General features: G+C 34.4%; 1 protein-coding gene across 4 annotated transcripts in view; it reads left to right on the top strand.

Annotated features, from left to right (window-relative positions):
* The window catches only part of CDK17 (cyclin dependent kinase 17), a 112503-nt gene that overhangs the window by 58399 nt on the left and 26179 nt on the right, over window positions 1-27925 (top strand). For all 4 annotated transcript variants that reach the window (XM_039236560.1, XM_039236561.1, XM_039236559.1 and 1 more), the window contains exons 2-5: window positions 12655-12801; window positions 19254-19418; window positions 23322-23455; window positions 24198-24323. In XM_039236560.1, the coding sequence (XP_039092491.1) occupies window positions 12684-12801; window positions 19254-19418; window positions 23322-23455; window positions 24198-24323 (543 nt within the window). In that variant the 5' untranslated portion in view covers window positions 12655-12683. The remainder of the gene's footprint in view (window positions 1-12654; window positions 12802-19253; window positions 19419-23321; window positions 23456-24197; window positions 24324-27925) is intronic.

Below are 27925 nucleotides of genomic sequence, written 5' to 3'. Positions count from 1 at the left end.
ACACATTCTTCCCGGCTTTCATCAGTTTTGTAACTGTCACTCTCAGGAGGCGCCAGGGTGGCTCAGGTCACAATCTCATAGCTCATGAGTTCAAGCCCTGCATTGGGCTCTGTGCTGACAGCTCAGTCTGGAGCCTGCTTTGGATTCTGTGTCTCCTCCTTTCTCTGCCCCTCCCCAACTAACTAACTAACTAACTAACTAACTAACTACTAACTCTCTCTCTCTCACACAAAATAAACAAACATTAAAAAAAATTATTCTCAGATCTATACTTTATTTTTTATTTTTATTTTTTATTAGTACATAAGTTCTTTCAAGAGCTGAGTAAATGCCTAATGTGAATCACTCATTAAAAATTACCCCAAGGTATAATTAGAGTTTATTTATATGCATACCTATTGGTATCACTGAGAATTGAAAATTATTTACAGAAATACGAATCATATCTATACTTTAAAGTGACTTTTTCTTCTGAGTTGTAGATTCATTTAAGTTTGCTCTAGTAGGTTCAATCCCAAATTTATCTTTCACCCTCTAAATTTTCTCTTCTTCTGTGCTTAGCAATTGGTAATTTTGATTATGTGATTTCTGTTATTAATAGCTGACCATTAACCTTATTGAATTACTAATATTCAGTTTGCTAAGATAAGTTAATTGGAATGAAGTTTGGAAAGCTAACCTAGCAGAACTCACAGTGTGATCCATGATCCTGAAACACTTTTAGGAAGCCTGCAAGGTCAAAACTTAATTTTTATAATACTGAAACATTATTTGACTTTTTAAAACTGTTGACATTTGCGCTGATGCTACATATGCAGTGGTCTATAAAACTACTAGCTCCTTATTTCATATTGTTAGCAGTGGTATTCCTCCTCTCTGTGCATTTGCAGGGAAGGAAACAATTTCACTTAACAAGGTTGTTGATGAAACAGTAAAATAAATTAATTTCTTAAATCTTATCCTTAGATAAATGTCTTAATAGTCTGTAATGAAAAAGGTAGTATAAAACATTTCTGCTGCATGGTACAGTCATTTAAAAGGATGATGCATAGCATTCATTTACATAAATAGACCTTTATGACGTAGTTGAAGGAGAAAAGCTGAAATACAATACTACTAGGAAAACAGCCTGATTTGAGTCTGGACTCTGTTGCAGCTTTAGTTTTATTTAGTTCACCAGTGGTATCAGATGTTTTGAGTGTAGAATCAAGACTCTCTCTTCATTATGTCTTAGAATCTCAGCACTTCTGAGACTCCAGAAATCTTCATGCTTTACAGCCCAGCCAACAGTTCATAAAACTGTAAGAAGTCTTGCCATTTCACAGCCCAGCTGCTGGGATTTTGAGCAGCTGAGGCATTTTCTCTTCTCCTTAGCTCCATCCCTGGCGCTCCTCTCTTCTGGAGAAAGCATTTACCTGATACCCTCATGCCATCCTGTAGTGGGTGTGGCTGTACTTGGTGAAAGCCCTGTGTCTTTTGCGGATGCTTTCTCTTAGCTCTGTTGCCCTGTTCCCAGCATTTTGCAGCCTTACCTCCCTACTCTGCTGATGCAGCTCCAGTTCTTGGAAAACATCCTTTTGAGAAAGTGCAGATTTGCTTTGGGAATGAGACTGCTAAGGATTTTAATCTGTCATGCCAGCCACCATGCTCCCCTTAAAAGTTTGTTAAACATTGGACTGATTTTGCCCTTTTATAGCAGGTTCACTCTTCCTTTCAACATGACCCCAGCTTCCTTTCATTACTGGAAAGGGCTTGTTCCTGTAGGAATTTAGTTTACTTATGTTTCTTTGCATCTCGGCTCTCTGAGATGATTTTATACGCTGACTTGTTCTAATTATTGAGGTGGGAGCAGTGAAAGTCTCTGCAAGTTTCTGTATCCTAACCATAAGCAGTAATCCAAATATTTATTCTCTTGTGTTCAAAATAATTGATATAGGTTGACTGTTCATATTGAACTTATTTAGCCAGTTCTTTTAATAAAATTCTATTAAAATAAGGTATTGGCCATATTTAAGCTTGATGAAAAACAGATGTAAATGTGTGCTGACACAAGAAAAAAATCTTTTTATTGTGGTAAAATATATAGAACATAAAATTGTACCATTAAGTGACATAAATACATTCAGAATATTGTATAATCATCACTACTGTCTATTTTCAGAACATTTTCATCATCCCAAACAAAAATTCTGTACTGTTTAGGTGATAACTCCTCATTGCCTCCACTTTTTTTTTTTTTTTTTTTTTTTACCCCTGCTAACCTGTATTCTACTGTATGTGTGAATTTGCCTATCCTAGATATTTTATATGAGTAGAATCATATAATATTTGCCCTTTTGTATCTCACTTACTTCATTTAGCATAATGTTTTTGAGGTTCATTCATGTTGTAGCATGTGTCACAGCTTTCCTTTTTATTGTAGAATAGTATTTTATTCTGTGTGTGTGTGTTTCACATTCTGTTTATCTATTCCACTTATGTTGTTCATACCTTTTGTTTGTTATGATTAATGCTGCTGTTAACACTAGCATACAGGGGTCTGAATCCCTGTTTTCAGTTCTTTGTGGTATGTCCTTAGGAGTGGAATTGCTGGGTGATAGGGTTTTTCTTTAACTTTTTGAGGAATCCCTGGACAGTTTTCCACAGTGGCTGCATATTTTAAGTTCCCACCAGCAGTGCACCAGTGGTTTTATTTGTCCACAACGTTTGTTTTTTTTAACAATATTCATTTTTTTCTGCTTTTTGTTTTATAGTAGCCATCCTAATAGGTGTGCAGTGATATTTCGTGGTGTGTGTTTTTTTTTTTTTTTGCGTTTCTCAAATGAGTAATAATGTTGAGCAGCTATCTTTTCATGTACTTATTGACCATTTGTGTATCTTCTCTGATGCATTGTCTTTAGAGTCCTTTGCCCATATTTTAACCATGTTTGTGTTTTGTTGTTCTTGAGTTACAGGGGTCCTTTATTTTGGCTATTAAGCCCTTACTAGATACATGATTTACGCTCTTTTTCTTACATTCTGCACGTTGTCTTTCAAGTCTCTTGATACTCTCCCTAGGTAATCAAAAGTTTTTAATTCTAATGAAATCTAATTTATGTATTTTTGTTCTTTTTTGTGCTCTGTGCTTTTGGTTTCATATTTAAGAAATGATTGCCAAGTCCAACATCATGAATATTACCCCCATTCTTTCTTATAAGAAATTTATAGTTTTATCTCTGAATTTAGGCCTTTGGTCCATATTGAGATAATTCTTTGGCTTAAGGTAAGAATCCAACTTCATTCTTTTTCATGTGAATAGATCCAGTTTTCCCAGCATCATTTGTTAAACGCACTATTCTTTCCCTACTGAATGTTCTTGGCAACCTTGCTGAAGATCAGTTGATCACAGATATGGAAGTTTATTTCTGGGCTCAGTTCTGTCCCATTGGTCTTTATGTATATCCTTATGCCTATACCATAATATTTTGATTATTGTGATTTTGTAGTAAGTTTTGAAATCAAGAAATGTGAGTCTTTCAACTTTGCTCTTTTACTTCAAGATTGTTTTGGCTATTCAAGGTTCTTTGGAATTCTATATACATTTTAGGATGGTTTTTTCTATTTTTGTAACAAACACCATTGGGAGTTTGATAGAGATTGCATTAAATCTGTAGATCATTTTGGGTAATATTGTCATCTTAATACTAAGTTTTCTAATACGTGAATACAGAATGTCTTTGCATTTATTTAGGTCTTCTTAAAGCAACATTTTGTAGTTTTCAGTGTACACGTCTTGTGCTTCCTCATTTAAAGTTTTTCCTAAGTATTTGAGTGTTTTTTTGTGCTATGTAAATGTCCTTCTCATGTGATCATTGCAAATTTACAGAACTACAACTGATTTTTGTTTATTTTGTATCCTTTACCTTTGCTGAATTCATTTAATAGTTCAGATTTTTGTATGTGATTCTTTAGGGTTTTCTAAATATAAGGTTTTATCATCTGTAAATAGAAATAGTTTTATGTCTCCCTTTTCAAGTATGATGCTCTTTATTTCTATTTCTTGCCTGATAGCTCAGGCCAGAACTTCCAGTATTATGTTCATTAGGAGTGATGAAAGTGGACATCTTCGTCTTGTTCCTGATTTTAAGAAAGGTTTCTAGTTTTTCACCACTGAATATAATGTTAGTTATGGGCTTTTCTTATATGGCTTTAATCATGCTGGAGAAGTTCCTTTCTATTCCTACTTCATTGAGTGTTTTATCATTAAAGGGTATTGGATTTTCTTAAATGAGGTTTTTTTCCTGCATTAATTGATGTTCATGTGGTTTTGTCTTTCATTTTGTTAATGTGATGTTATTACATTAATTATTTTCTCATATTGAACCTCCTTTGCTTTCTGGGAATAAATCTCATTTCTTGGTCATTATTAGTGTGATCCTCTCAGTATGTTGCTGAATTTGGTTTCTTAGTATTTTCTTAGTATTTAGATTTTTACTCTGCAAATGAGTTGGAGAGTGTTAGTAGTTTCAGTATTACTATTTTAGTATTTTAGTTTTAGTATTTTATTAGTATCCTGTAGTTTTTTTTAAATATTTGGTAGAATTTGTTAGTAAAGCCATCTGGTCCTGAACTTTTGTTTATTACAAATGTTTTGATTACTGATTCAAACTGCTTATGTGTCTGTTCATATTGTCTATTTCTTCTTGAGTCAGTTTAGGTAGTTTGGGTGTTTCCAAGAATTTGTCCATTTCAAAGTTACCCAGTGTGTTGTTCAGCTGTTCATAGTAATTTCTTATACTGTGTAATTGATAGGTTGTCATCACTTTCGTTTCTGGTTTTAGTAATTTAGGTTCTTTTATTCGTAGTCAATCTAGCTAAAAGTTGATTTTGTTGATCGTTTTTTTTCTTTTTCTCAAAGAACCAACTTTGATTTTGTTGCCTTTCCATTGTTTTTTTCTGATCTCTATTTTATTTACATTATAATCTTTATTATATCTTTTTGCTAGCTTTGGGTTTCATTTGCTATTCTAGTTTTGTAAAGCTAGTTTGTTGATTTAAAATCTTTTTTCATTGTAGGTTTTACAGCTGTAAATTTCTTCCTAGCATTGCTTTTTCCTGTATCCCATAAGTTTTGATATGTTGTTTTTGTTTTCATTTGTTTCAAGATATTTTCAATATCTCTTGTGATTTCTTCTTTGACCCATTGGTTGTTTGAGTATGCTGTTTAATTTTCACAGATATGTAAAATTTTCAGGTTTTTTTCCTTCTGTTACTGATTTCCAGTTTCATATTATTGTGATTGGAAAACATACTTTGCATGATTTGCATCTTTTAAATTTATTAAGACTTTCTTTGTGTGTATCGTGAAATATGTTCCGTTGGCACTTAAGAAGAATGTGTATTCTATTCTGTTGTTAGGTGGAGCATTCTATATATGTCAGTTAGATCTAATACACTAGGTATCTCATGCAGGTCCTTTATTTCTTTATTGATCTTATATCTGGTCCTTCTATCCAGTGTTGAAAATGTGATAATGAAATCTCCAATGATTATTATTGTAGAACTGTTTCTTTTTTCAATTCTGTTAGTTATTACTTAATATATTTTCACGCTTTGTTTTAGGTATGTATATGTTTATAGTTATTATATGTTAATCTTTCACTAATATATAGTGCCCTTCTTTATCTCCGGTAACCTATTTTAACTATTTTAATCTATTTTGTTTGACAAAAATAATAGTAATTCTAGCCCTTCTAGTTACTGTTTGCCTGGAATACCTTACTCTGTGCTTTTGCTTTCAATTCCTTTGTGTCTTTGAATCTAAAATAAATTTCTTATAGACAGTATTCACATGCACTGTATTTAAAAAATTCATTCTGTCAGTCTTTGCCTTTCAGTTGAAGAGTTTAATCCATTTACATTTAAAGTAATTACTAATAAGGAAGGGTTTACTGTTTTGATTGAGTTCTTTTCTGTCTTGTTTCTTGTTATTCAGTTCCTCCATTATTGCTCTTTTTTTGCACAGTTGATTTTTTTTGTAGTGTATTTTTCTGATTCCCTTTTTTTTCCTTTTCTATAATATTTTTTAGTTAACTTCTTAATCATTACTTGTGAACTCAAATTAACATATTAAACTTCCATCAATCTAGTTTGAGTAGTACTTAGTTCAATAGTATATAAACATGATCTGTATATCCCTATCCTTTCCCCTTCGTATTACTGCTGTTCCATATTACCTGTTTATACATTATATTCCCATTAACATAGATTTATCATTTTTCTACGTGTGTACTTTACCCTTTAAATCATAGGAAAAGGGAGAAAAAAGAGAAGTTACAAATCAAAAGTACAATTATACTGTCTTTTGTAACTACATATGAACTTTTACTAATGTCCTTTGATTTCTTCTTATGACTTTGAGTTACTGTCTAATGTCCTTTCATTTCAGACTGAAGCTCTTCCTATAGCATTTTTTTGTATGGCAGGTCTGTTTGTTACTAGTGTACCTCCTTAGCTTTTATTTACCTGGAAATGTCTTAATTTCTCCTTCATTCTTGAAGGATACTGTTGCCAGATAAGATTTTTCTTTCTTTCAGACTTTAAATACATCATTCCAGTGCTGTCTGATCTTCACGGTTGCTGATGAGACATAGCTGTTGAAGTATTGAGAGTCCCTTCTATGGGTTAAGTTATTTCTTTCCCTTGCTGCTTTTAAGATTCTGTCTTTGGGTTTTTACACTTTGAATACAGAGTATTCTTGGCATGGATCTCTTTGAGCTTATCCTTCTTGGAATTTGTTGAGATGTGTATATTCTTGGATGTGTATATTCGTGTTTTCCTCAGATTTTTTTTGAAGTTTTCAGCTATTATTTGTTTTGGTTATCAATATTTTTGTCCCTTTTTTATTTCTCTTCTATGATTCCTGTGATTGCCTATGTGGGTACATAGGTACCTCAGGCTCTGTTTTGTTTGTTTGTTTTTAAATTCTTTTTCTTTCTTTTCCTCAGACTGGATGATTTTGACCTTTTATCTTAAAGTTTGCCAATCCTTTTATTTCCTGCCTTTTTAAATCTGTTGAACCCTACTAGTGAATATTGCATTTCAGTTATTCTACTTTTTAGTTCCGAGATTTCTTTTGGTTCTTTTTTATCATTTATCTCTTTGTTGATATTCTCCTTTTTCTCATATGTTGTTTTCCTCATTCCCTGCCCCTTTTTCTTTGTCATTAGGTTTCCTTTAGCCCTTTGAGCATATCTAGGATAGTTGATTTAATATCGTGGACTACAAATTCCAAATTCTGGACTTCTTCAGGAATGTTTCTGTTAAATGCCTTTTTTTTTTTTTAATTGTGAGTGGGCCATGTTTTCTTGTTTGTACGCTTTGTAATTTTTTGTGGAGACTAGGACATTTATAATGTAGTAACTCTGAAAACTAGATTTCTCCCACTTCACAGGTGTTTCTTTGTTTTTCCTTGTTTGCGCTATTGCCATCCATTTGTGACTTTCCCAAACTATTTTTGCAAATATGTGTGATCACTGAAGTTTCTTTTCTGTTATCTTCACAGTTAGCTATTGACCTGATGAAGATTTTTCTTTAATATCTGGCTCAAACAACAAAAAAAGTATTGCTGTCTCTTTTAAATCTTCCAACAGATGCTGTTCTGGGGATCCCCAGCAGCCTGAAAGGGCTTAAAGGAAGGCACGTGTCTGCACTGTACCAGTCTCTGATCTGCCACAGACTAACCAAACTGTGTAACCCCCAACGTTTTGATGTCAAGATTCCCCATTGTCTGCCCTGGCACCAGCCAGCTGCTATAGGAATGCTGGACAGGGCTGAGAATGGGAAGTGTTGACTGGTTTGCAGGTGTGGATCTTCTGGCAGCCTCTCCCTTTTAGCAAACACTCAAGTTTGTTTGAAGTGTCCAGTCAGGTTCTAGAGTTGTGAAATAGTTGATTCTGATTTTTTTTTTTTTTTGTCAGTTTACTGGTTGTTTTGAGTGGAGGGACCAACCCCAGCAGCTTCCTACCATGAAGTTTTTCATCTCAAGGGTCACAGTATTCTTATACGTATTGTCTTTCTAATGTGGTGTTTATGGATAATGGAAAATTCTTAGTAGGTTTCTTTTTTTCTGGTTTGTGTGCTTGACTATACTATCAAAGGAAAAGAATTGTCTTCAAATTTTAACACATAAAGGGTTAAGGTATTTAAGTGTTTTGGGGAAAAATATCTATAAAGTATAATTGAACTTTTATTTCAGTGCTCTGTCAGTATTTTGCATGGTAACTTTGTATTTTATGTAAATAAGAAATTTGTTTCTGGTGAAAAAAGTTAATTATTTTAAATATTAGTTATTCTATGGTTAACTTACATGTCCTAGAAAGCATTGGATGTTTATTATGATTTAATAATTGAGGGATAAACAGTAGAAAATTTGCTTATAAACCACTTATTGAGTTTACCTTATTTATAACAAGTTTAAATTAAAGTCATAGTCACTACGGAAAATGTTATAAAGAAAAACATGAAGCTATCTTTATTATGAAGTCATATTACTATACTTGATATTTTAGAATATTGGTCTGCCTTTTTAAGATTGGATTTTAATCCAAACTTTAAAATGCTAAATTTGTTCTGAATGTAAATTTTGCTTTTTTACCTAAAAAAATAATAATAAAAAAGCCATTTAGGCATCTTAAAAACAATCTGCAGCTTTTCCCTCAACCTTTCTGAAATTACTAACAAGAAATTATTTTGAATCTCTCAAACACCTAAGCCGAAATTTGCCACACTAATGAATCCTTTAATATTAGAGAAGTTTTAATCATAAGGTAAATTTGTGTCCAAAGAATTTTACCAGAAGTGCCAAAAGGCCACAATATGACAGCATTTTTGCAGGTAAATACTCATAGTAGAGGATCTATTTTGCGAGTGTTCACAGCTTTACAGCTGTTGTCTAGAAAAATATGTATATACTTAAAAATATATATATACATATATATATATGTCTTCCATTCTTAGGATGAAACTCAGATGGCATTCCAGGATGTTTTTCTGTTATCTAGTAAGTAAACAGAATGGTTACATTTCCAGAACTTAAACAAAACAAAGCAAAACATGAAAAGTTTTCTTTATTTAACAGTGGACAGCCCCAGATCAGGTTTATCTCCAGATGATAAAGTAAGATAACACAAAACAATTCAGGTTTTTTAAAGCACTTGTAGTTGGAAACTGATGAACTTTTCCAGCTCTGCGTGTATAGAGAATGTTAATATGCTGTTGTTCTGAATATCATTTATTGCCTTTTTACCTTTTTAATCTAGATATGACAGAAAGCTTAATATTTTTGAGAGCTACAAAAGCATAAACATTTTGCATTGTATACACAAATGTATGTAAATATTTGAATGGAGATATATATGTGTATATGCATATGGAATATATATATGTGTGTGTATATATGTCATAAGTGCAGTGAATAAAACAAAATAGAATAAAGGAATAGAGAGGGTCAGGAAAGAGCCCTCTGAAGATTAATATTTATGCTGAAATTTGAACATTTATAATGGTTTATTATGTAGTTAAGTATTTAAAAATATTAACAGTTGTGGAGTTTTTGTTTAGGGTTTATTTTAAATTATAGTGAAAATATGCATTCTTTAAAATCCAGATTATATTTTACATTTATAGTACAAGGCAATTTGAACTAACCCCGTCTGAAGTGGTCAGAATGGGATGTTACTATATTATGTGAATTAATTCTGTAATAATATCAGAAGGTTGTTACATCCTTATTTGTCATCTGAAAATGGGAAGTAGGTACCATGGTCAGTCGACTTCCAAATACGCAAGATTCGAAAGTGGTGATATTGATATGGTTTGATAAACACAGGTGACTACGCCACTGTGTTTGAGAATATTGGAGTTGAAAACTTGGTAGTTGGGAGCTACCAGCCGTCAGGAGTTTTTGTTTGGGCATACAGGTTTCTTGGAGTGTGTGTGGGAGGTCCTAAGACCATCCTCAGGCTTGGTGATTTGCTAGAAGGAAACAAATCAGAGAAAAGCAGAGACTAAAACTCAGGACTATGATTTGTTACAATGCAATGATACAGATTAAAATCAGCAAAGGGAAAAGTTTGTGTAGGATGGTGTCCAAGAGAAACCAGGTGTGAGATTTTAGTTGTCCTTTCCTACTGGAATTGCATGGATGGTGCTTCCTTCTTCCAGCCAATTTGTATTACAACATATGCAAAGTATTGTCAACCAGGAAAGCTTACCTGAGTCTTGGTATCCAAGATTTTCATTGGGGATCATTTACATAGACAGTGAAGTGCCCATATGTCTATTTTAGCTACTATTTTAGCTACTCTCCAGCTTGCCTTATCCCTCCTTTCCTCTGAGGTCCAACTGTGGCCCCAACCTCAGACATACAAAAAGAGACATTTACCATAATTTACATCATTGGCATAAATTATCTGGCTGAAGATCTCAGGTATACAAAGAAACTTACCCAGGCAGAATATTCCAGGGGCTCAGAAGTTATTTCCCTGGAGTCTGTCACAGGCAAGTCCTTTCTTTAAAATGTACAGAGTTTGAGCCCCCAAGCTTGGGGGCTGCACCCTTTTACTGCACAAAGTGATTTGGATTCTTACAAAGGAGGGTGTCTCTAGTGTAAATTCTTACAAACAACAAAAGCATAGGTGAGATTGGCCATAGCTCAATTTACCTTAAATATTTGATATGTTTTTTAACAAATGACATGGATTACTATCAAGGCAGATCTATATAAGGACTGACTGAGAAGTAAAGAATCTACCATTATTAAAAATTTTATTTGAGCATAGTTGACACAGTGTTAAGTTAGTTTCACATGTACAGAATAGTGATTCAATACCTCTATATGCTATGCTATCCTCATCACAAGTGTAGCTACCTTCTGTTACCATACAATACTATTACAATATCATTGACTGTATCCTGTGCTGTACCTTTTATTCTTGTGACTCATTCATTCCATGATGAGAAATCTGTATCTCCTACTTTTCACCCATTTTGTACTTCCCTTCCTCCCCACCCATCCCCTCTGGTAACCATCAGTTCTCTGTATTTGTAGGTCTGATTCTGCTTTTTGTTTGTTTATTCATTTCTTGTTGTTTTTAGATTCCACATATAAGTGAAGCTATACAGTGTTTGTCTTTTCCTTTCTGACTTGTTTCACTTAGCATAATACCCTCTAGGTTTATCCATTGTTGTTGCAAGTAGAAAGACTTTGTCTTTTTTGTGGTTGTATAATATTCCATTAAAATAAACATTAAAACACATTATGTGTATGTGTATATATATACATATATGTGTGTGTATATGTATCACATCCTCTTTATCCCTTCATCTATTGATGGACACTTAGGCTTATTCCAATTCTTGGCTCTTATAAGTAATACATTATACACCAAAAAGAATAATATACCTAGAGAAAAGCTTAAAGAGGTGAAAAACTTGTACTTGGAAAACTATAAAACATTGATGGGGAAAAACTGAAGACAGTACAAACAAATGCACAAATATTCCATGCTCATAGATTGGAGGGATTAATACTGTTAAAATATCCATATTACCCAGAGCAATCCAGAGATTAGGTGTAATCCCTATCCAGATACCAACAGCATTTTTCACAGAACTGGATCAAATAATACTAAAATTTGTATGGAACCACAAAAGACCCTGAATAGCCAAAGCAGTCTTGAGAAAGAAGGACAAAGCTGGAGGTATATTTTGACATCCATTAATTGTAAGATACATCCTAATTTCAGAGATGTTAAAATGTGAAGGGAAAGGTAATCCTAATTTTAAATCTCAGTTCTACCATTTATTGTTTGTTTGGCATCGGTCAGAGAACTGCTTTGAACCTGAAATAAGTGAGAATAAGTAGTGTAGTCTACTCTTTAGAGTTAGGAAGACTAAATGAATTAAGAGTTATAAAAGTGTCGAGTATGGGGTATGCCTGCCTTTCTGATGATGCTACATAAATATAGCATTAATCAGAATGAGTGGATCTTTTTATTTTATTTATTATTATTCTTCTTCTTTAGAAATATTTTTTTAAATGTTTTATTTCTGAGAGAGAGCGAGAGCGAGAGCATGGGAGTGTCAGAGAGAGAGGGAGACACAGAATCTGAAGCAGGCTCCAGGCTCTGAGCTGGCAGTCAGCACAGAGCCTGATGCGGGGCTCGAACCCACGAACTGTGAGATCATGACCTAAGCTGAAGTCGGACGCTTAACTGACTGAGCCACCCAGTCAGCCCTGCTTTTTATTATTTTTAATGTTTGTTTATTTTGAGAGAGAGGGTGGAAGAGCAGGGGGAGGGTAGAGAGAATCCCAAGCAGGCCTCATGCTGTCAGCACAGAGCCCAGTGTAGGGTTTGAACTCACAAATGGTGAAATCATGACCTGAGTGGAAGTCAAGAAGTCGGATGCTTAACCGATTGAGCCAACCAGGAGCCCCAGAGTGAATGAATCCTTTTAAAGAAGGGGTTGGACTTTGTGATGTTTGGTGGACATGACAATTCCTTATTATATTCCTATTTTGAAGATTGCCAGTAAACTTTGAATGACATTTTCCTTGAGCTTTAAAATATTTTATAGCTTTAATTTTGTGATCATTTTCTTCTGTTTTTTCAGGAATTTTCAAGTCACATTCAAGTGATAGGATGAAAAAATTTAAGAGAAGGCTATCCCTCACCCTTCGAGGAAGCCAAACTATTGATGAATCATTGTCTGAATTGGCGGAACAAATGACTATTGAAGAAAACAGCAGCAAGGATAATGGTAAATATTTGCGGGCTGGGGAGGGGAGTGGGAGGGAGGAGAGGAGAGATGCTTTCCTCTTTTAATTACTTTACAAATTGTAAGTTTTGTTTTCTGATAGGTTTCTATTAGCTTCTTTTTGTTTATTTCTTTGTCTTGTTCCCTCGTTCTTAGAAAACAAAAGATGACATAACCTTTGCTTGCTGGAGTAGTGTTACTTACTCCAGTAGTATTACTTTAAACTTCCTTCTGGTCTCTAACCCTGTGGATTCTCTTTTCTCATTTATTGTTCCTTTTGTCATTGGCTTTTAAATAAGAATACCTTATATAATAGTATCCTAGTTGTTAAATAACTATTTTTAAGTTAATATAGCTTAAAAGTTTAGTAAATTTGTGAAACTCCTGTTTGAGGCTTCATTATAGTTTTAGAACATTATATATGCATATTGATTAGATAACAAGTTTCATCACATGAGTGACTTTTACTCTTTTATTTACTGCAGTATCTATTCATAGTATTGAGAGCACTTGATGGGCATGTAACATTTCACATGTTTGACAGTTCTTTTTACAGTGTAAAGTAGTAGTTCACAGATGTTGATATAAAATGAAAAGAGCTTGTTAAATTGAGCAAATTAAAATGTAAAATCCTGATGAAATTGATAGAACAAGGACACACATTCAAAAGTGAAATAGCCCCAGGATTGTCTTATTAATAACCAGGAGGGAGTTACAGGAATGGCTGCCAGTATGTCATGATACATACATTCTCTGGCAAGCTGTTGTTTCCTGTGCCTAAAATTCTTCTGTTAGAGATTTGTGGCAGTGGGTGAATGCATGAATACCCCTACCTCCTGCATACAAGTGTCCTTGTTGTGAGAGGGAAAAGTATAAGGGTATGGGCTCTGAACTTTAAGTTAAAAGACATAGATTGGAATTTGAGATACACTAAAACTTCCTTATTAGTTATATGTCTCTGAGTAAGTAATTTATCCTACTCAAGCGTTAGTTTATCAGGGTCATTATTTATTCAAGTTGATCTGGCTGATTGTAATATGGGAGAGGAGACATAGATGAATTTAGTAGAAAAAAATTTTTAAATAATAATTTGGATATAAGTTACTTATGTAGCAGGGGGACACATCTTGCATTTGGGTCAAAGCTCAATGACAATTTTATACTGTCTTACATTTTTTTCTTCTTGCCAGGAGCAAAATCTTTAATCCTCTCAGACCCACTTTGAGTTCTTAGTATTTTAATTCAGCCCTATGTATTTGTTCTTATGGTCAAAGAGTCTTGCAAGCACACTATACATCTTGATGGATAGCTTCTGGGTCATGTTCTTAATGGGTATTTGACTGTGAGACAAACCTCTTTTTTAAAAACAGGAGGCACCTGTGTGGCTCAGTTGGGTGAATTTCTGACTCTTGATTTCATCTTGGGTCATGATCTCACAGTTTGTGAGATTGAGCCCTGTGTCAGGTTCTGCGCTGTCAGCGTGGAGCCTGCTTGGGATCCTCTCTCTCCCTCTGTCTTTGCCCTTCCCCCACTTGTGCTCTTTTTCTCTCAAAATCAATAAACCAAAAAATAAAAAGTAAAAGAGCATGAATCAAAAAAAATGGACATACTTCTTGGAGAGCTCATTAATATTTTTAGATTATTTGCATATTTTCTGGAATATTTTAGTATTGTCCTAAAACATGCTTAATTTATAATGAATGGTGAAATGTTGAAATTTTTTTCAAGAGGTATATGTTGTTTATTTTATTACAATAACGACTTTAACAAGTAGTAAAAAGGAAGAAATAGGATCTCTTACTGAGTTTTCTCTTAACCCAAGTTACTTGAAGATTTTATAATAGATATGCATTCCTCTGGGAATGCAGAGATTGTTAGGAGCATAGGCTGTCTCTGAGTTATAATCTGTTGCTTACACGCTTATGTGTTATCAGCCCGTGGATTTCACCAATACCCTTTGACAAAGATTCTACACCTTTATGGTTACTTAGTGTCTGCAAGAATATGTTCCGACATATTCTTATGGAATTTATCTTCGAATATAAAAAGCTCCTAAGATAGGTGACACACACAGTCCACCTTTGAGTATGGATTAGTGAATAAGAAATGGTGGACTAAACTGTTTACATTACCTTCTCACATATAATGTAGCCAGTTTGTGAAGCAAATGATATTTACCCCAACAGTAATATAGTGGTAATGCTAACTTAAGGAGGAAGAATGTAGTTCTAGTTTCCCTAAGTAAACTGCCTTTTAAAACAATTTTTGATCTCCTGTCTCTTGTTCAGTCACATGCATGCACACAGTGCTGTTACTCTTGCATTACATAAAGGCAGGTGGCTCTCATGCATACTCTGGAGCCAGTGGAAGGAGGAGGACATACACATACACATGTATGGGGATAATACTACCCTCCTTCGCCTTTTTGTTTCTCCCCTTCTGCCATTCTAGTTTCCTCGGTATTTACTACATAAACAACTTAAAAACTCATTATAAATGGCAGTTATTTATATGCTTGGTAACATGTGTCCAACTATTGTCCTTTCACATATCCTTATTTATTTTTAACAGTTGCTCTGGATGTAGCTTTAAAGTTTTTCTTTAGGTAGATGCTTATAATATCTGTCCTCACTAACAGCTGGATAAAAGAGTATGTTTGAAATAATTTTGCAGCCATATCTGCTAGCGTTTTGGTTCTTCCTTTGTAATAGATCCTAAATTTGCCTACTTCTCTCCATCCTAGTTCAGGCCACTACCATTTGTTGTTTAGGACACTATAATATTCTCTTCCCTCTGTTGATTCCCTTTCATCTGTTCTTTAATACCAACAAGAGTGATGTTTAAGTTTCTTTTTAATTAATTATAGATTCAAAGGAAGTTGCAAACATAGGACAGGGAGGTCCCTTGTGTCCTTCTCTCAGTTACCTCCTTTGGTTACATCTTCGTTAACTAACATTATCAAACCCAGGAAATTAACACTGGAATAAAGTATGAGTATAGTTTTGTGTCATTTTATTTATTTATTTTTTAAACATTTATTCATTTTTGAGAGACAGATAGAGTGAAAGTGGGGAGGGGCAAAGAGAGAGAGGGAGACACAGAGCAGGCTCCAGGTTCTGAGCTGTCAGCACAGAGCCTGACGCGGGGCTCGAACCCACGAGTGGTGAGATCATGACCTGAGTCAAAGTCGGAGGCCTAACTGACTGAGCCACCCAGGTGCCCCAACACTGGAATAAAGTATGAGTATAGTTTTGTGTCATTTTATCACATGTAGATTCATTTAACCACCGCTGCAATCAGGATAAAGAGGTATTCCAATACCATAAAGAGATCCCTCTCATGCTACTTCATAGTTATTCCACCTCCTTACCTCTCAGAGTGAGATCTTTAAAACATGAGTGAGATCATATTACTACCTGCTTCAAAGCTACCATAACTGATGCCAATGTCAGAATAAAATTTGAAAATTTTATAGTTACATGCAGACCTGCTTATCTCTTTGCCCTCACTAAATAACAATTATGTACTACAGCTATCCTTGCCTTCTTTGTGTTCTTTTAACACAGTGTTTGCAAAGTCTGATCTCTGGGCCAGCGATATCAGCCTCACCTGAGAAGTTGTTAGAGATGAAAATTTTTGGATTCCACATCAGACCTACTGAGTCAGGAAGTCTGGGGCTAGGGCTTAGCAATCTTGTATTTTAACAAGTCTCTAAAGGTGCTTCTGAAACATGCTAAAGTTTGAGGACCACTGTTCTAGCAAGTCAGACTCCTGACACGTGTTGACTTGGTGTCTGAAATATCTTTTAGCTCACCATCACCTATCTTCCCAGGATTGGCTCTTTCTTCCATTTATATCGCTGTCAAAAATGCTTCTACAGAGAGAACTTTACTCAGTATCTAGTGAAAAATAGCTACTCCTTTATTTTCTATCCTGTCTTTTAAAATTTTTTGCATATTGCCTATCATTGTCTAATATTTTTCCTTTTCATTGGTTTCTCCTCCATAAGATCTTAAAATCTTAGTAGTACCTTGTTTGTTTTCTTTACCTGTTGATGTCCAGGACCTAGAATGGTAGGCATACAAGAAAAGTCTCCTGAAGAATTGACTTTTTTATGATCTCCTTTTTTTTTTTTTTTAAAGCTGTATTCCTCAAGACTATCTCCCCATGTGGGTATTTCTCCTACCTGTAAAGGTTTATCAGACACCAAGAAGAAGACCACATGGCCTGTACTTCTACTGATAATGGCTGCATATAAGAAGATGGGAGAGGGAGAAAGGACCCTCCCAGGGGGTTCTATTCCCCAGGGTAACTTTTCTATAGGCAGATTATTTATGTAATTTATTATGATTCCAGATAAGAAATATTACAACCTTGAAAGAGAAAATGTTTCTTATGTGTTCTAGCTCGTATTCTACACTGTTTGACTATTTAATTTTGCATTTGTATCAGATGCCCACTCTCCATTCATTATGAAATCACTGATTATTTTACTAGGTTTAAGTTAAGGTCCCCCAAATCCTTGATCAGCCAGCTACTGCCAAGGAATGTACAGGCATGGGACACTTTGGACAGATGGTATCTATTCCTAGTTAGGTACTTTTCCTTTTTCCAGTCTGGTGTTCTACCCAAATTAGATAACTTGGGCTTTGTCTGAGCCCCAAGGGTCGTTTGGCTCCATCCTCCCTCTCCCATCTTCTTATATGCAGCCATTATCAGTAGAAGTATAGACCATGTGGTCTTGTTCTTGGTGTCTGATAAACCTTTACAGGTAGGAGAAATACCCATATGGGGAGATAGTCTTATTCCTGATTACCAGCTACAAAAGAAGAGCTGGCTCTGTTTTAGAGAAGATACTCAGAGAAGCTAGAGAAGCTCAGTTCTTTTTAAAATTCCTTGACTACTACCTGTAAAAACAGAATTCTTTTGTTTTTCTTAAATAGTTTATTGTCAAGTTGGTGTCCATATAACACCCAGTGCTCATCCCAACAAGTGCCCTCCTCCATGCCCATCACCGCCCTTCACCTCTCCCCCACCCCCATCAGCCCTCAGTGTGTTCTCAGTATTCAAGAGTCTCTCATGGTTTGCCTCCCTCCCTCTCCCCAACTGTTTTTCCCCTTTTCCTCCCCCATGGTCCTCCGTTAAGTTTCTCCTAATCCACCTATACGTGAAAACATATGGTATCTGTCTTTCTCTGCCTGGCTTATTTCGCTCACATAACACCTTCAAGTTCCATCCACCTTGCTACACATGGCCAGATTTCATTCTTTCTCATTGCCAGGTAGTATTCCATGGTATAGATAAAACACATCTTCTTGATCCATTCTTCCGTTGATGGACACTTAGGCTCTTTCCATGTTTTGGCTATTGTTGAGAGTGCTGCTATGAACATTGGGGTACATGTGCTCCTATGCATCAGCACTCCTATATCCCTTGGGTAAATTCCTAGTAGTGCTATTGCTGGGTCATAGGGGAGTTCTGTTAATTTTTCGAGGAACCTCCATACTGTTTTCCAGAGGGGCTACACCAGTTTGCATTCCCATCAACAGTGTAGGAGGGTGCCCATTTCTCCACATCCTCGCCAGCATCTAGGATCTCCTGATCTGTTCATTTTAGCCACTCTGACCAGCATGAGGTGGTATCTCAGTTTGGTTTTGATTTGTATTTCCCTGATCATGAGTGACGCCGATCATCGAAAAACAAAATTCTAATACAAAAGACTATTTATGTGTCACAGAAGACTTCATCCTGTCCTTAACTTGTTTTAGAGCTCTTCTTTAGAGGTGGAAAGGAATCATGAGATTCCTGTAAACATTACAGAACAAAATTTCTTCTATTTATAATCAGATAACTTTTTAAGTATTGTATTTTCTAAATGTTTCTTCTTATTTATAATGTGGTTTCTTAAAAAAAAGCTCTTTATATTAAAAATCACAAATTTTAGGTAAATTTCAGAACCTCTGTATTGATCTATGCTTAAGTACTTCTGTTTTATTCATTAACTGACACGCCTTTTGAATGTCTAACAAATAGGGATATAAATTCTCTCAGGCCAGGACCATGTATTTTATATTCTATAGCATGTCTAATCATAAGGCATATATGAAGTTAGTAAATGTAGGAACCGTTTGGAAACAATCTGGCGGTGTATTAAAATAAGCAAATGGATAAAAAAAAGTCTATGGACTATAATAGTTCTGTGATTGCTAACCAGTTTTGGTTATATAAGAAGTGGATACTTAAGTTACTAGACCAATTTTAAATAGTAAAGTATTTTCTATAAGTATTTTTCATAGAAATTATTTTAATTCTGGTACTTGTATAAATAGCCAAAGAATTCTTATATGTTACTGATCTCATAAACCTTTTGTTTTCTGTTTTGCTTTTTCAATCCTTCTCATGTGATCCTGAATCTTGGGCTGGTAATGAATGATTTTGGATACTGTGAACCACAGAGCCTATTGTGAAGAATGGCAGGCCTCCAACCTCTCACAGTATGCATTCCTTCCTCCACCAGTACACAGGATCCTTCAAGAAGCCCCCATTGCGGAGACCACATAGTGTAATTGGAGGAAGCCTGGGATCTTTCATGGCAATGCCCAGAAATGGAAGCCGATTAGGTAATTTTAACGGTTTTGTTTTTTTTCCCTAGAGGTCATGTACATAGCTAGATTATAGTTGTATGGAAGTCAGCCTGCCTTTATTATCTGTTTTTTTCTGGTAAGACAAAAACCAAGTTGAAAATAACCCAGATAGCAGAAAGATGGAAGGTTCTAGAGAGGTAATAGTGCTGACACTACGGTGGAAAACCTGTTCACCAGAAAGAAAACAAAACCTTTAGGAGATGGATGCAAGATTTCAAGATGAACAGCAGATTGGTGCTTAGTTTAGGGTCATACCATAGTTAACTCCAGATTGTCACCGTGTAGTAGCCCAGTGCGGTAATTAATATCCATAATTATCACCTGAATTGTTAGCCTTCGGTCACTGTGTCATTCTAAATATTCAGGAAAAATATACACCTCAAGTTTCTTTATCTCTCTGGTCTTTTTTTTATGGCATCTTACTATAATGTTTTGATTTTTAAAATCATTTTATAGTCTCATGACATAATTATGTTTACTGAAGTGTGGGAGAGGTTTTATATTTTGCTGCTTCCTTTATCTCCTTTCTTTGTCATGGTAAATTATTTCCTCATGTGTTAACTTTGGGGGTATGAGCTTATCTATAGTGGGGAAGAAATTTATAAAGGTTTTATCCTTCTAGGTGTAACCCTACAGAACGGTTTAGTGGAGTAGGCTCACACTGGTTCATGAGAGCTGATTCTTAAGTTTTTAGGAATTTTGCAAGCTGGTTTTTAAATATAGCCATTATTAAAATTTAAATTATATAAACCTGTAATTAAATAAGCTAATTAAAAACAAAGGCAATGAATACTTAAAACTCATTATTTCCTAATTATTTTACTATTCTTTACTGTTACCTTTGCTTTTGAGGTTATTTCTGTTATATCTGTAAAATCAAAATTTTATGTAATGGCACGTATGTTTCTTTCCAACTATATGCTCACTGATGGTCATGTAACTTGAAGTTGGCCATGGAGGGAGTATTTATCCCACAGAAATTGGAAAACACTTCAGATCAGGACTTGATAGATTGTTTTGCTGTCTAGTCCAGGGATTGGCAAACTTTTCTGTAAAGGGCCAGATAGTAATTCTTGGGGGTTTTGTGGGCCACATATGGTCTCTGTTGCATATTCTTTTTCTTTTAAAATAACTCTTTAAAGATGCAGAAAATATTTGTAGTTTAGGAGCCATATAAAAACAGGTCACATTTGCTGATCTTTGGTCTGAATTTAAGAAAATGATATTGAAAATGTTAGTAATGCAGATGAAACTTAAAAGTATGTTGTATCTATAGCTCTAACATTTGTGAGTGGCACAAAATTGAGCTATCTGATAAGTAAATATTCTTTTAGTACTTGAAAACTGTTCAAGTTACTGATTCAGGAGAGAAGTTACTCATACCAGTGACAAATGACTGATACTTTGACATGCCTTTATTGTTTCACTTTTGTCTTATTAACAGAAATGAAAATGAACATGATAATCATGTTGGAACTACATTTGTTCGTTAATGACATAAGCAATTTCTTGGTTGAGTCAGATGGTAATCAGGTATTTATTTGTGGTCTGAGATTAATATGCTCCTTTGTGGTCCTTGTGCAGTAGAATAGATTTATTGAAGTCTGTCCTTTTACTGAAGATGTAGTGCTTTAAGAGTCTTTCTCTTAGGAAGCTTGCCTTTCTTTAGGAAGCTGTCACTTGCACCTTGGACAGCCAGGGCTTCATTCATTTTTCATACTAGTGTGGCACCTAAACCCGAGCACCTTCTTATCAAGATCAACAACCCTTCCTCAAGAGAGCGATAGAGTCCATTTGTTCGTAACAGCTTTTGGCTCTTGCTTCTCTGTCTTTGCTTCCTCGGTATTATGCATATATTCTTGTAAACTCAGCTATACATTTTTAAATATTACTGCATTTTATTCAGTATTTTCTTGAAGAAGGTAGATTTTCAGATTTTGCTGGAAGTAGAAGGCATGATTAAACTATCTTTAGCATTTTAAAAGTGTGACAGAAAAGAATACTTGGCCTCGTACGTGTTGGATACCATCAGATTAGGAATCAGTTACCGATACATTGACCTTTATCTTCAAGTTAATTTTTTGTTTCGATCTTAGTAAAAAATTTCTCCAGAAATCGTAACTGAAGTGTGTTCTTAAATTACATATCAGTCAATTAAAAACCATCATATTTGCGACTACTTACCAGTGTAAGAATTTTCTCAATAATGTGTTATCAGGACAAAAAACCAAAAATACAGGAATTCTGAAACTGATATGATAAGATCCTTAACTTCAGTTTTTTGTTAATCAGTTCTCATTTTCACAAGCAAATACTCATTAAAAATAAAAATTACTACTATAAAATACTATTTTGTTTTACGTGTTGGTATTTCATATAATGTTTCATTTGAAAGAAGAGGTGCAGTTATTAGGCATTCTTTGGTTTTTAGTAATCTATTAGATTATTTGTTGAATACTTTTTTTTTAATGGTTTTATTTATTTTGGGGGGTGGGTGAGTGTGCGCATAAACATAGAAGGGGTAGAGAGAGAAGGAGAGAGAGAATCCCAAGCAGGCTCTGGCTGTAACACAGATCCCAACATGGGGCTCGATCTCACAAACTGTGAGATCATGACCTGAGCCGAAACCAAGAGTTGGAGGTTTAACTGACTGAGCCACCCACTTGCTCTTGTTAAGTACTTCCTAAATATCAGGCACTTTTTTAAGTTGGGGAATACAAAGGTGAACAAGCTAAATTATGCCCTTGGTGATCTCATAACTTGGTATTAAAATCTCATGAAACCAAAAATGCTTTTCAGTGCAGTGGGAGCAGTAGGTGTGGGCACAGTAGTCATCTGTGTCTGAGAGTAGAAAAGATTTCACTGAGTAATGAACATAGTTTTAAAGAATGAGTTCATTATATTGGTAAACTGGGGCCATCTCTTATGGATAGAAGAGTGAGGTAGGTAGTATGTTAAAGCACTCTAGCATGAAACAACATACTTTTGGGGGAAATGAATAATTATATAAAGAGAACCAGTGGTAAGGGATGTGTTTGAGATCTAGTATTTCTGGTGGGCAAGTCTTGCTGTATGAATTACAGGATGATTGACAAATGCAAATGTAGAACAGGTATATAAGTATACAAATTTGTTTTCAATATACCCAGATAGAATTAATCTTCCTCCTCTCTGTTCATATTAACTTTTATCCTTAATTTAAACAAAACCCATAACCCACTTTGGTAATTTAAATATGTTTTTGACTTCAAGCAGATTTTTGGTGGTCAGACTTATTTCTATAGTTAAATAGATATTTAGTGAATAATTTTTGAATTGTTTTTTTATTTTTAACATTAGAGAGGAAAAACTGCATTAGTGGCCTTGAAAATTTTTTTTATTACGAATATTCAAAGAAGTTGATCATTTGTCTATAGACCCAATGGCACATTATTTAATGGAAAATACCAAACTAAATAAATAAAAGGCAAAAGGCCAGGTTTCTATTTTAGCTCTGCCTCTAAGCTGTATAACCTTTGAAAATCACTTAACCTTTCCAAGTTTCAGTTCCCAGATCTGGAAAATCAAAGAACTGACTAAGTAATCCTCCAATGTTATTTTCAGCCTGTAATTTTATTATTCAGCTCTTGATAATTACTTGAATGTTAATTTTTTCCATAGCTTTTCATAATCTCAGAGTGTGAAAGGATTTCTCACTTCTGTTTCGAGACATCTGAATTATATTTTGATCTGTTAGCTATACACCTAAACCACCCAAAATGTAAGACTTCTTATGCTATGATTTTTAATGTCTTGACTTAAATATCTTACTTGTAGTGATAATAAATTATGTGATATACAGCTCTTTCAAGATAAATGATGTTTCATTTTCTGATACAGATATTGTTCACGAAAATCTAAAAATGGGATCAGATGGTGAGAGTGACCAAGCTTCTGGGACATCATCTGATGAAGTACAGTCACCTACGGGTGTTTGTCTTAGAAATCGTATACATAGACGGATCTCAATGGAGGTAACCATTTAAAGATAAAAATGTGCCTACATATGTGTGTTTGTGTGTATAAAAACATATACATCAAACACAGTAAATGCCTATTTAAAAATTTTCATGAAGGCAAATGACACTGTAAGAAAGTTTAGTATGGTCTTATGAATATTTCCTTTCTAAATTATATAGTATCCCAAGGCAAGTACACATTAATTATATTTAATATTCTGCAAAATACACGTAGGGTCTTTGTAAGGGAAATGCGAATTTTCAAAAATACTGGAAATTCAGAATGATACTTTAGCAGTTTTCTTTTTAGAAAATATGATTTTAATTATATTTTTGAGGTTCATCTGGATACTTAATACTTTATAAATATTTCAGATTTCAAAATGTATACATAAAATAAGCACCAGCTTTTTTCTTTTTTTCTTTTCCTTTTTTTTTTTTTTTTTTTGCTTTATAGCATAAATATGGGTATCATTTCTTTTATGGCTTATCATACCTTCTACTGTCTCAGAAATAATGGATTGTAGGGTACCATTTCTGTAGAACTCTGTTGTATACTTTTGCTTACAGTAAATATGTTTGCATTCAGATGTTATATATAATCAACATGGGTAACTTTGAAACTGTAATAAAACTTGACATTTATTTGTTAATAAATAGTACAGTAGAGCCTATGAATTCAAAAGTGAAAAGCCCTGTCTCTTCCATTTGTAATTATCTACAAACACCTTTTTTCCTTTTTTTTTTCTTTTTAAAGGATTTAAATAAACGGTTATCACTGCCTGCAGATATCAGAATACCTGATGGGTATCTTGAAAAGTTGCAGATAAACAGTCCACCATTTGATCAACCAATGAGCCGAAGGTCTCGTAGAGCTTCTTTAGTAAGTTTTTAGTCTCCTATACCTACATCATCCAATCTTCCTTCTTTAATTTTCTAGGTGTAAACATTTTACATTAATTTTTATATTTGATATTTGAATAACTAAATTTTATTAAATTTTCTTTTGAATATTATTGTTTTCCAATTCTTTAAGGGTCTAAAGATGCATATGGAATACAGTTTAAGCTATATTCTGTTTTGTTTTTAGAAAATTTTTTGTATATGCTAGATATACAGAATATGTATTAGATATATAAATATATATTGATATATACTAGAGATACAGAAAAGTACATAAACCATAATTACATAGCTCAATGTATTTTTGCCAAGTTAACATACCTGTGTAACCAGTACCTAGATCAATAAAAGAAAATTCCAGAAATCCCAGAAACCCCATCCTGCCCCTTCTCTGTTCACTTTCTCCTTCTGCTTCCTCAGCTGTAGCCACATTCCTTCCTTCTAATGCCAAAGATTAGGTTTACCCATGTTTCCTATATTATGCTCATAGTTATATTTTAATATCTCAAAAGCCTTTTTAAAATCCTCATTTATGTAAACATTCTTATTTTTAAAATGCTTTTATTTCTGATTATTCATATTTAAACTTTTGAACTTTTAATTATGACTATAAATTATTAAATTACATTCTATCCAAATGTATAAAAATGTATGCAAGTTTATATATATTTTACAGTACCCATGGAAAATATACAGTATGTATTCTTTTTTTGGTTGGCCACTTTTGCCCAGTGTTCTGTTCATGTTTTTATCTAGTTTGTTGTGTAGTTATAGTTCATTTGTTCTTTTTGTTGCCTGGCATTCCATTGTATACTATAGTTTATCTAACTTGATGGACAGTTAAACATTTGGGTTGTTTTTAGTTTTAGGTTATTACCAAATAATGGTTCTGTTATCATTCTTTACCTGTATTTTGGTTAGTACATGTAAGCATTTCTGTTGGGTGCATACTTAGGAGTGGAACTGTCAGATCTGATTGTATGCGTATGTTCAGCTATTTTTTTTTTTTTAAAGTTTGTTTATTTTTGAGAGAACGAGAACACAAGCGGGGAGGACAGAGACGGATAAGGAGAGAGAGAATCCCAAGCAGGCTCTGCAGTGACAGAGTGGAGCCTGACACAGAGTTTGATCCCACAAACCATGAGATCACAACTGGAGCTGAAATCAAGAGTCGGATGCTCAACCGACTGAGCCACCCAGGCTCCCCTTCAGCTTTCCTCAATACTGTTAAAAGAGTTTCCAAAGTGGTTGTACCAGTTTACACTCCCATCAGTATTTGATAATTTTGTTCTCCTTAGCCAATTTTTGATATGGTCTCTTTTTAAAATTTTTTTTTATTTTTCTGGTCAGTATGTAGTGTTAACTTTCTTGTGATTTTATTTTGTATTTCTCTGACGACTCAGCTGAACAGTTTTTAATGTTTATTGGCCATTTATGTATGCCTGCCTTTGTGATTTAACTGCTGAAGTCTGTCGTCTCCTTTCTTTTTTTTTTTTTATAAATGTTTTTTATTTGTTCTGAGAGAGAGAGACAGACAGACAGTGTGAGCAGGGGAGGGTCAGAAAGTGAGGGAGACACAGAATCTGAAACAGGCCCTAGGCTCTCAGCTGGCTGTCAGCAGAGCCCGACGTGGGACTCAAACCCATGAACCATGAGATCCTGACCTGAGCTGAAGTCGGACACTTAACCAACTGAGCCACCCAGGTGCCGCTGTCGTCTCCTTTCTTTTGGGTTTTCTGCCTTCTTTTTAAATTGATTTATAGAAATTCTTTATACATTCTTTATAAAGAATCTTTATGAGTTATGTCTTGCAAATGTCTTCCAGGATGTAGCAATTGACCCTTTCAATAGCCACTGCTTTCTGAAAGGTCAGCTTTCCCTATTGCAGGGTCAACTTTGACACAAGTTCAGTTACATTGTATATGTAAGGATCTCTTTTTATGGTTATAGTCTGGTTATAGTGCTATAGTAGAGGTACATATAAAATGCTGTGGGACCAAAAAAAAAACGAGTAAAATTGGATGCTTGAGCTGGCTCTAGAAGGATGAGTAGGAATTTGTCAGATTGACTTGGTAGAAGGATGTTTTAGTTTTTTTTGTGAGGGGGGTTTATTTTGAAAAAGAACATTTTTAGGAGGGGCAGAGAAAGAGAATCCCAAGCAGGCCCTGCACCAAGTGTAGAGTTTGAGGCGGGGCTGTATTTCATGTAGCGTGAGATCATGACCTGAGTCAAAATCAAGAGTCAGACACTTAACACACACTGAGCCACCCAAACACCCTGGTAGAAGAATATTTTCAGCAGAGGAAATTTGATATACTAAAACCCCCAAGTATGAATGTAGGTATGTTGGGAAATTGTAATGGTTATGAAGGGCATATGTGGGATAATATTAAAAAATAGGGCTTGAAAGGATAGGGTATATCCAGACTGTACAAAGCTTTGGCTGTTAGGCCAAATACGGAGCCTGAACTTCATTCATCTCATTTAATGGACCTCAGTGGTACTGATTTAAACAAGGGCTGCCATAATCACATTTTTGTTTCTTAAAGTGGCTTCAGGAAAAGTGTAAACAATGTAGAAGGAGAGAAAAACTAAGAGGCAGGATAATGAATTAGGAATTTATTCAAAATTAGGGATGATGTGGCAGTCCCATAGAAATGGGAAGTAGAACCCAGATCCTAGGGACCACATAGAGATAAAATTAGGCAGGAGCTCCGGTATTCAGCTGAACTTTGTGTTTGAAGAAGGAGCAATTGATTAGGATTTCTGGGTTACTAGCAGTTGTTATTCCCCTTTTTATATATTATATCATGGAATTTTTTATCCACCAAAACCTTCTCTTTTGGTTACATTTCTAAAGAATAAAATTACTTTAGACTATATATAATATAAGCATATTGTTACTTGACATTCATTCATTAATATATAATAAAAGTAAAAAATATAGTGCCAACTTGATTTTGGTACAGGTTTAGGATCGTAGTTTTGCATCACTTTTTAAGCCATTTTTATTTAAATAGCTTTGCCATTTGGTTACCTGATTGAAAGTGTTCTTTCAAAGGTTAATTTTTATCAAAAGATTAGTACTTAGGATAAATTTTGGAGTTATCAAATGTTCACATTTAGACTAAAGGTATGATTTAATCACAATGTGATTCTTAAAGCTATTCTTTAAGGGCTTTTTCAGTATAAATGAAATTAAGGAAAACAGTGCCCTCTAATGAATGTTAAGTCATGGGATTTTTATTACGGTTGAGTGTTCTACTCATCTTCCTTGGTTTTTAATGTAAAATGGCTAATAGATTTCAATTAATCATGCCAGCTCTGTTTGATTTCTACTAATGCATCCTTTACATTATTCATCTACCTTACTAAAGAATGATTTCTTTTGAAGTATATTAGAAAATTATTCTTTGGTACCCTAGATTTATGTGTAAAAGGGAATGGTTAGGGAACGGATGGAAAGGAGATGGGTAAAGAAAGCTATACTTGACATCTTGTAGAGCTCATATTTCCATGGATAATATACTCTTTAAAAAATATATTTTCAAGATAAAATATAAATTTTAACCTTCTCTTTCT

The sequence above is a fragment of the Hyaena hyaena genome, unplaced genomic scaffold (assembly GCF_003009895.1).
Source record: "Hyaena hyaena isolate Hyena2069 unplaced genomic scaffold, ASM300989v1 scaffold_113, whole genome shotgun sequence".
Classification (NCBI taxonomy): Eukaryota; Metazoa; Chordata; class Mammalia; order Carnivora; family Hyaenidae; genus Hyaena; species Hyaena hyaena.
Note: the sequence above shows the minus strand (reverse complement) of the source record. Positions and strands in the feature narration are given on the sequence as shown.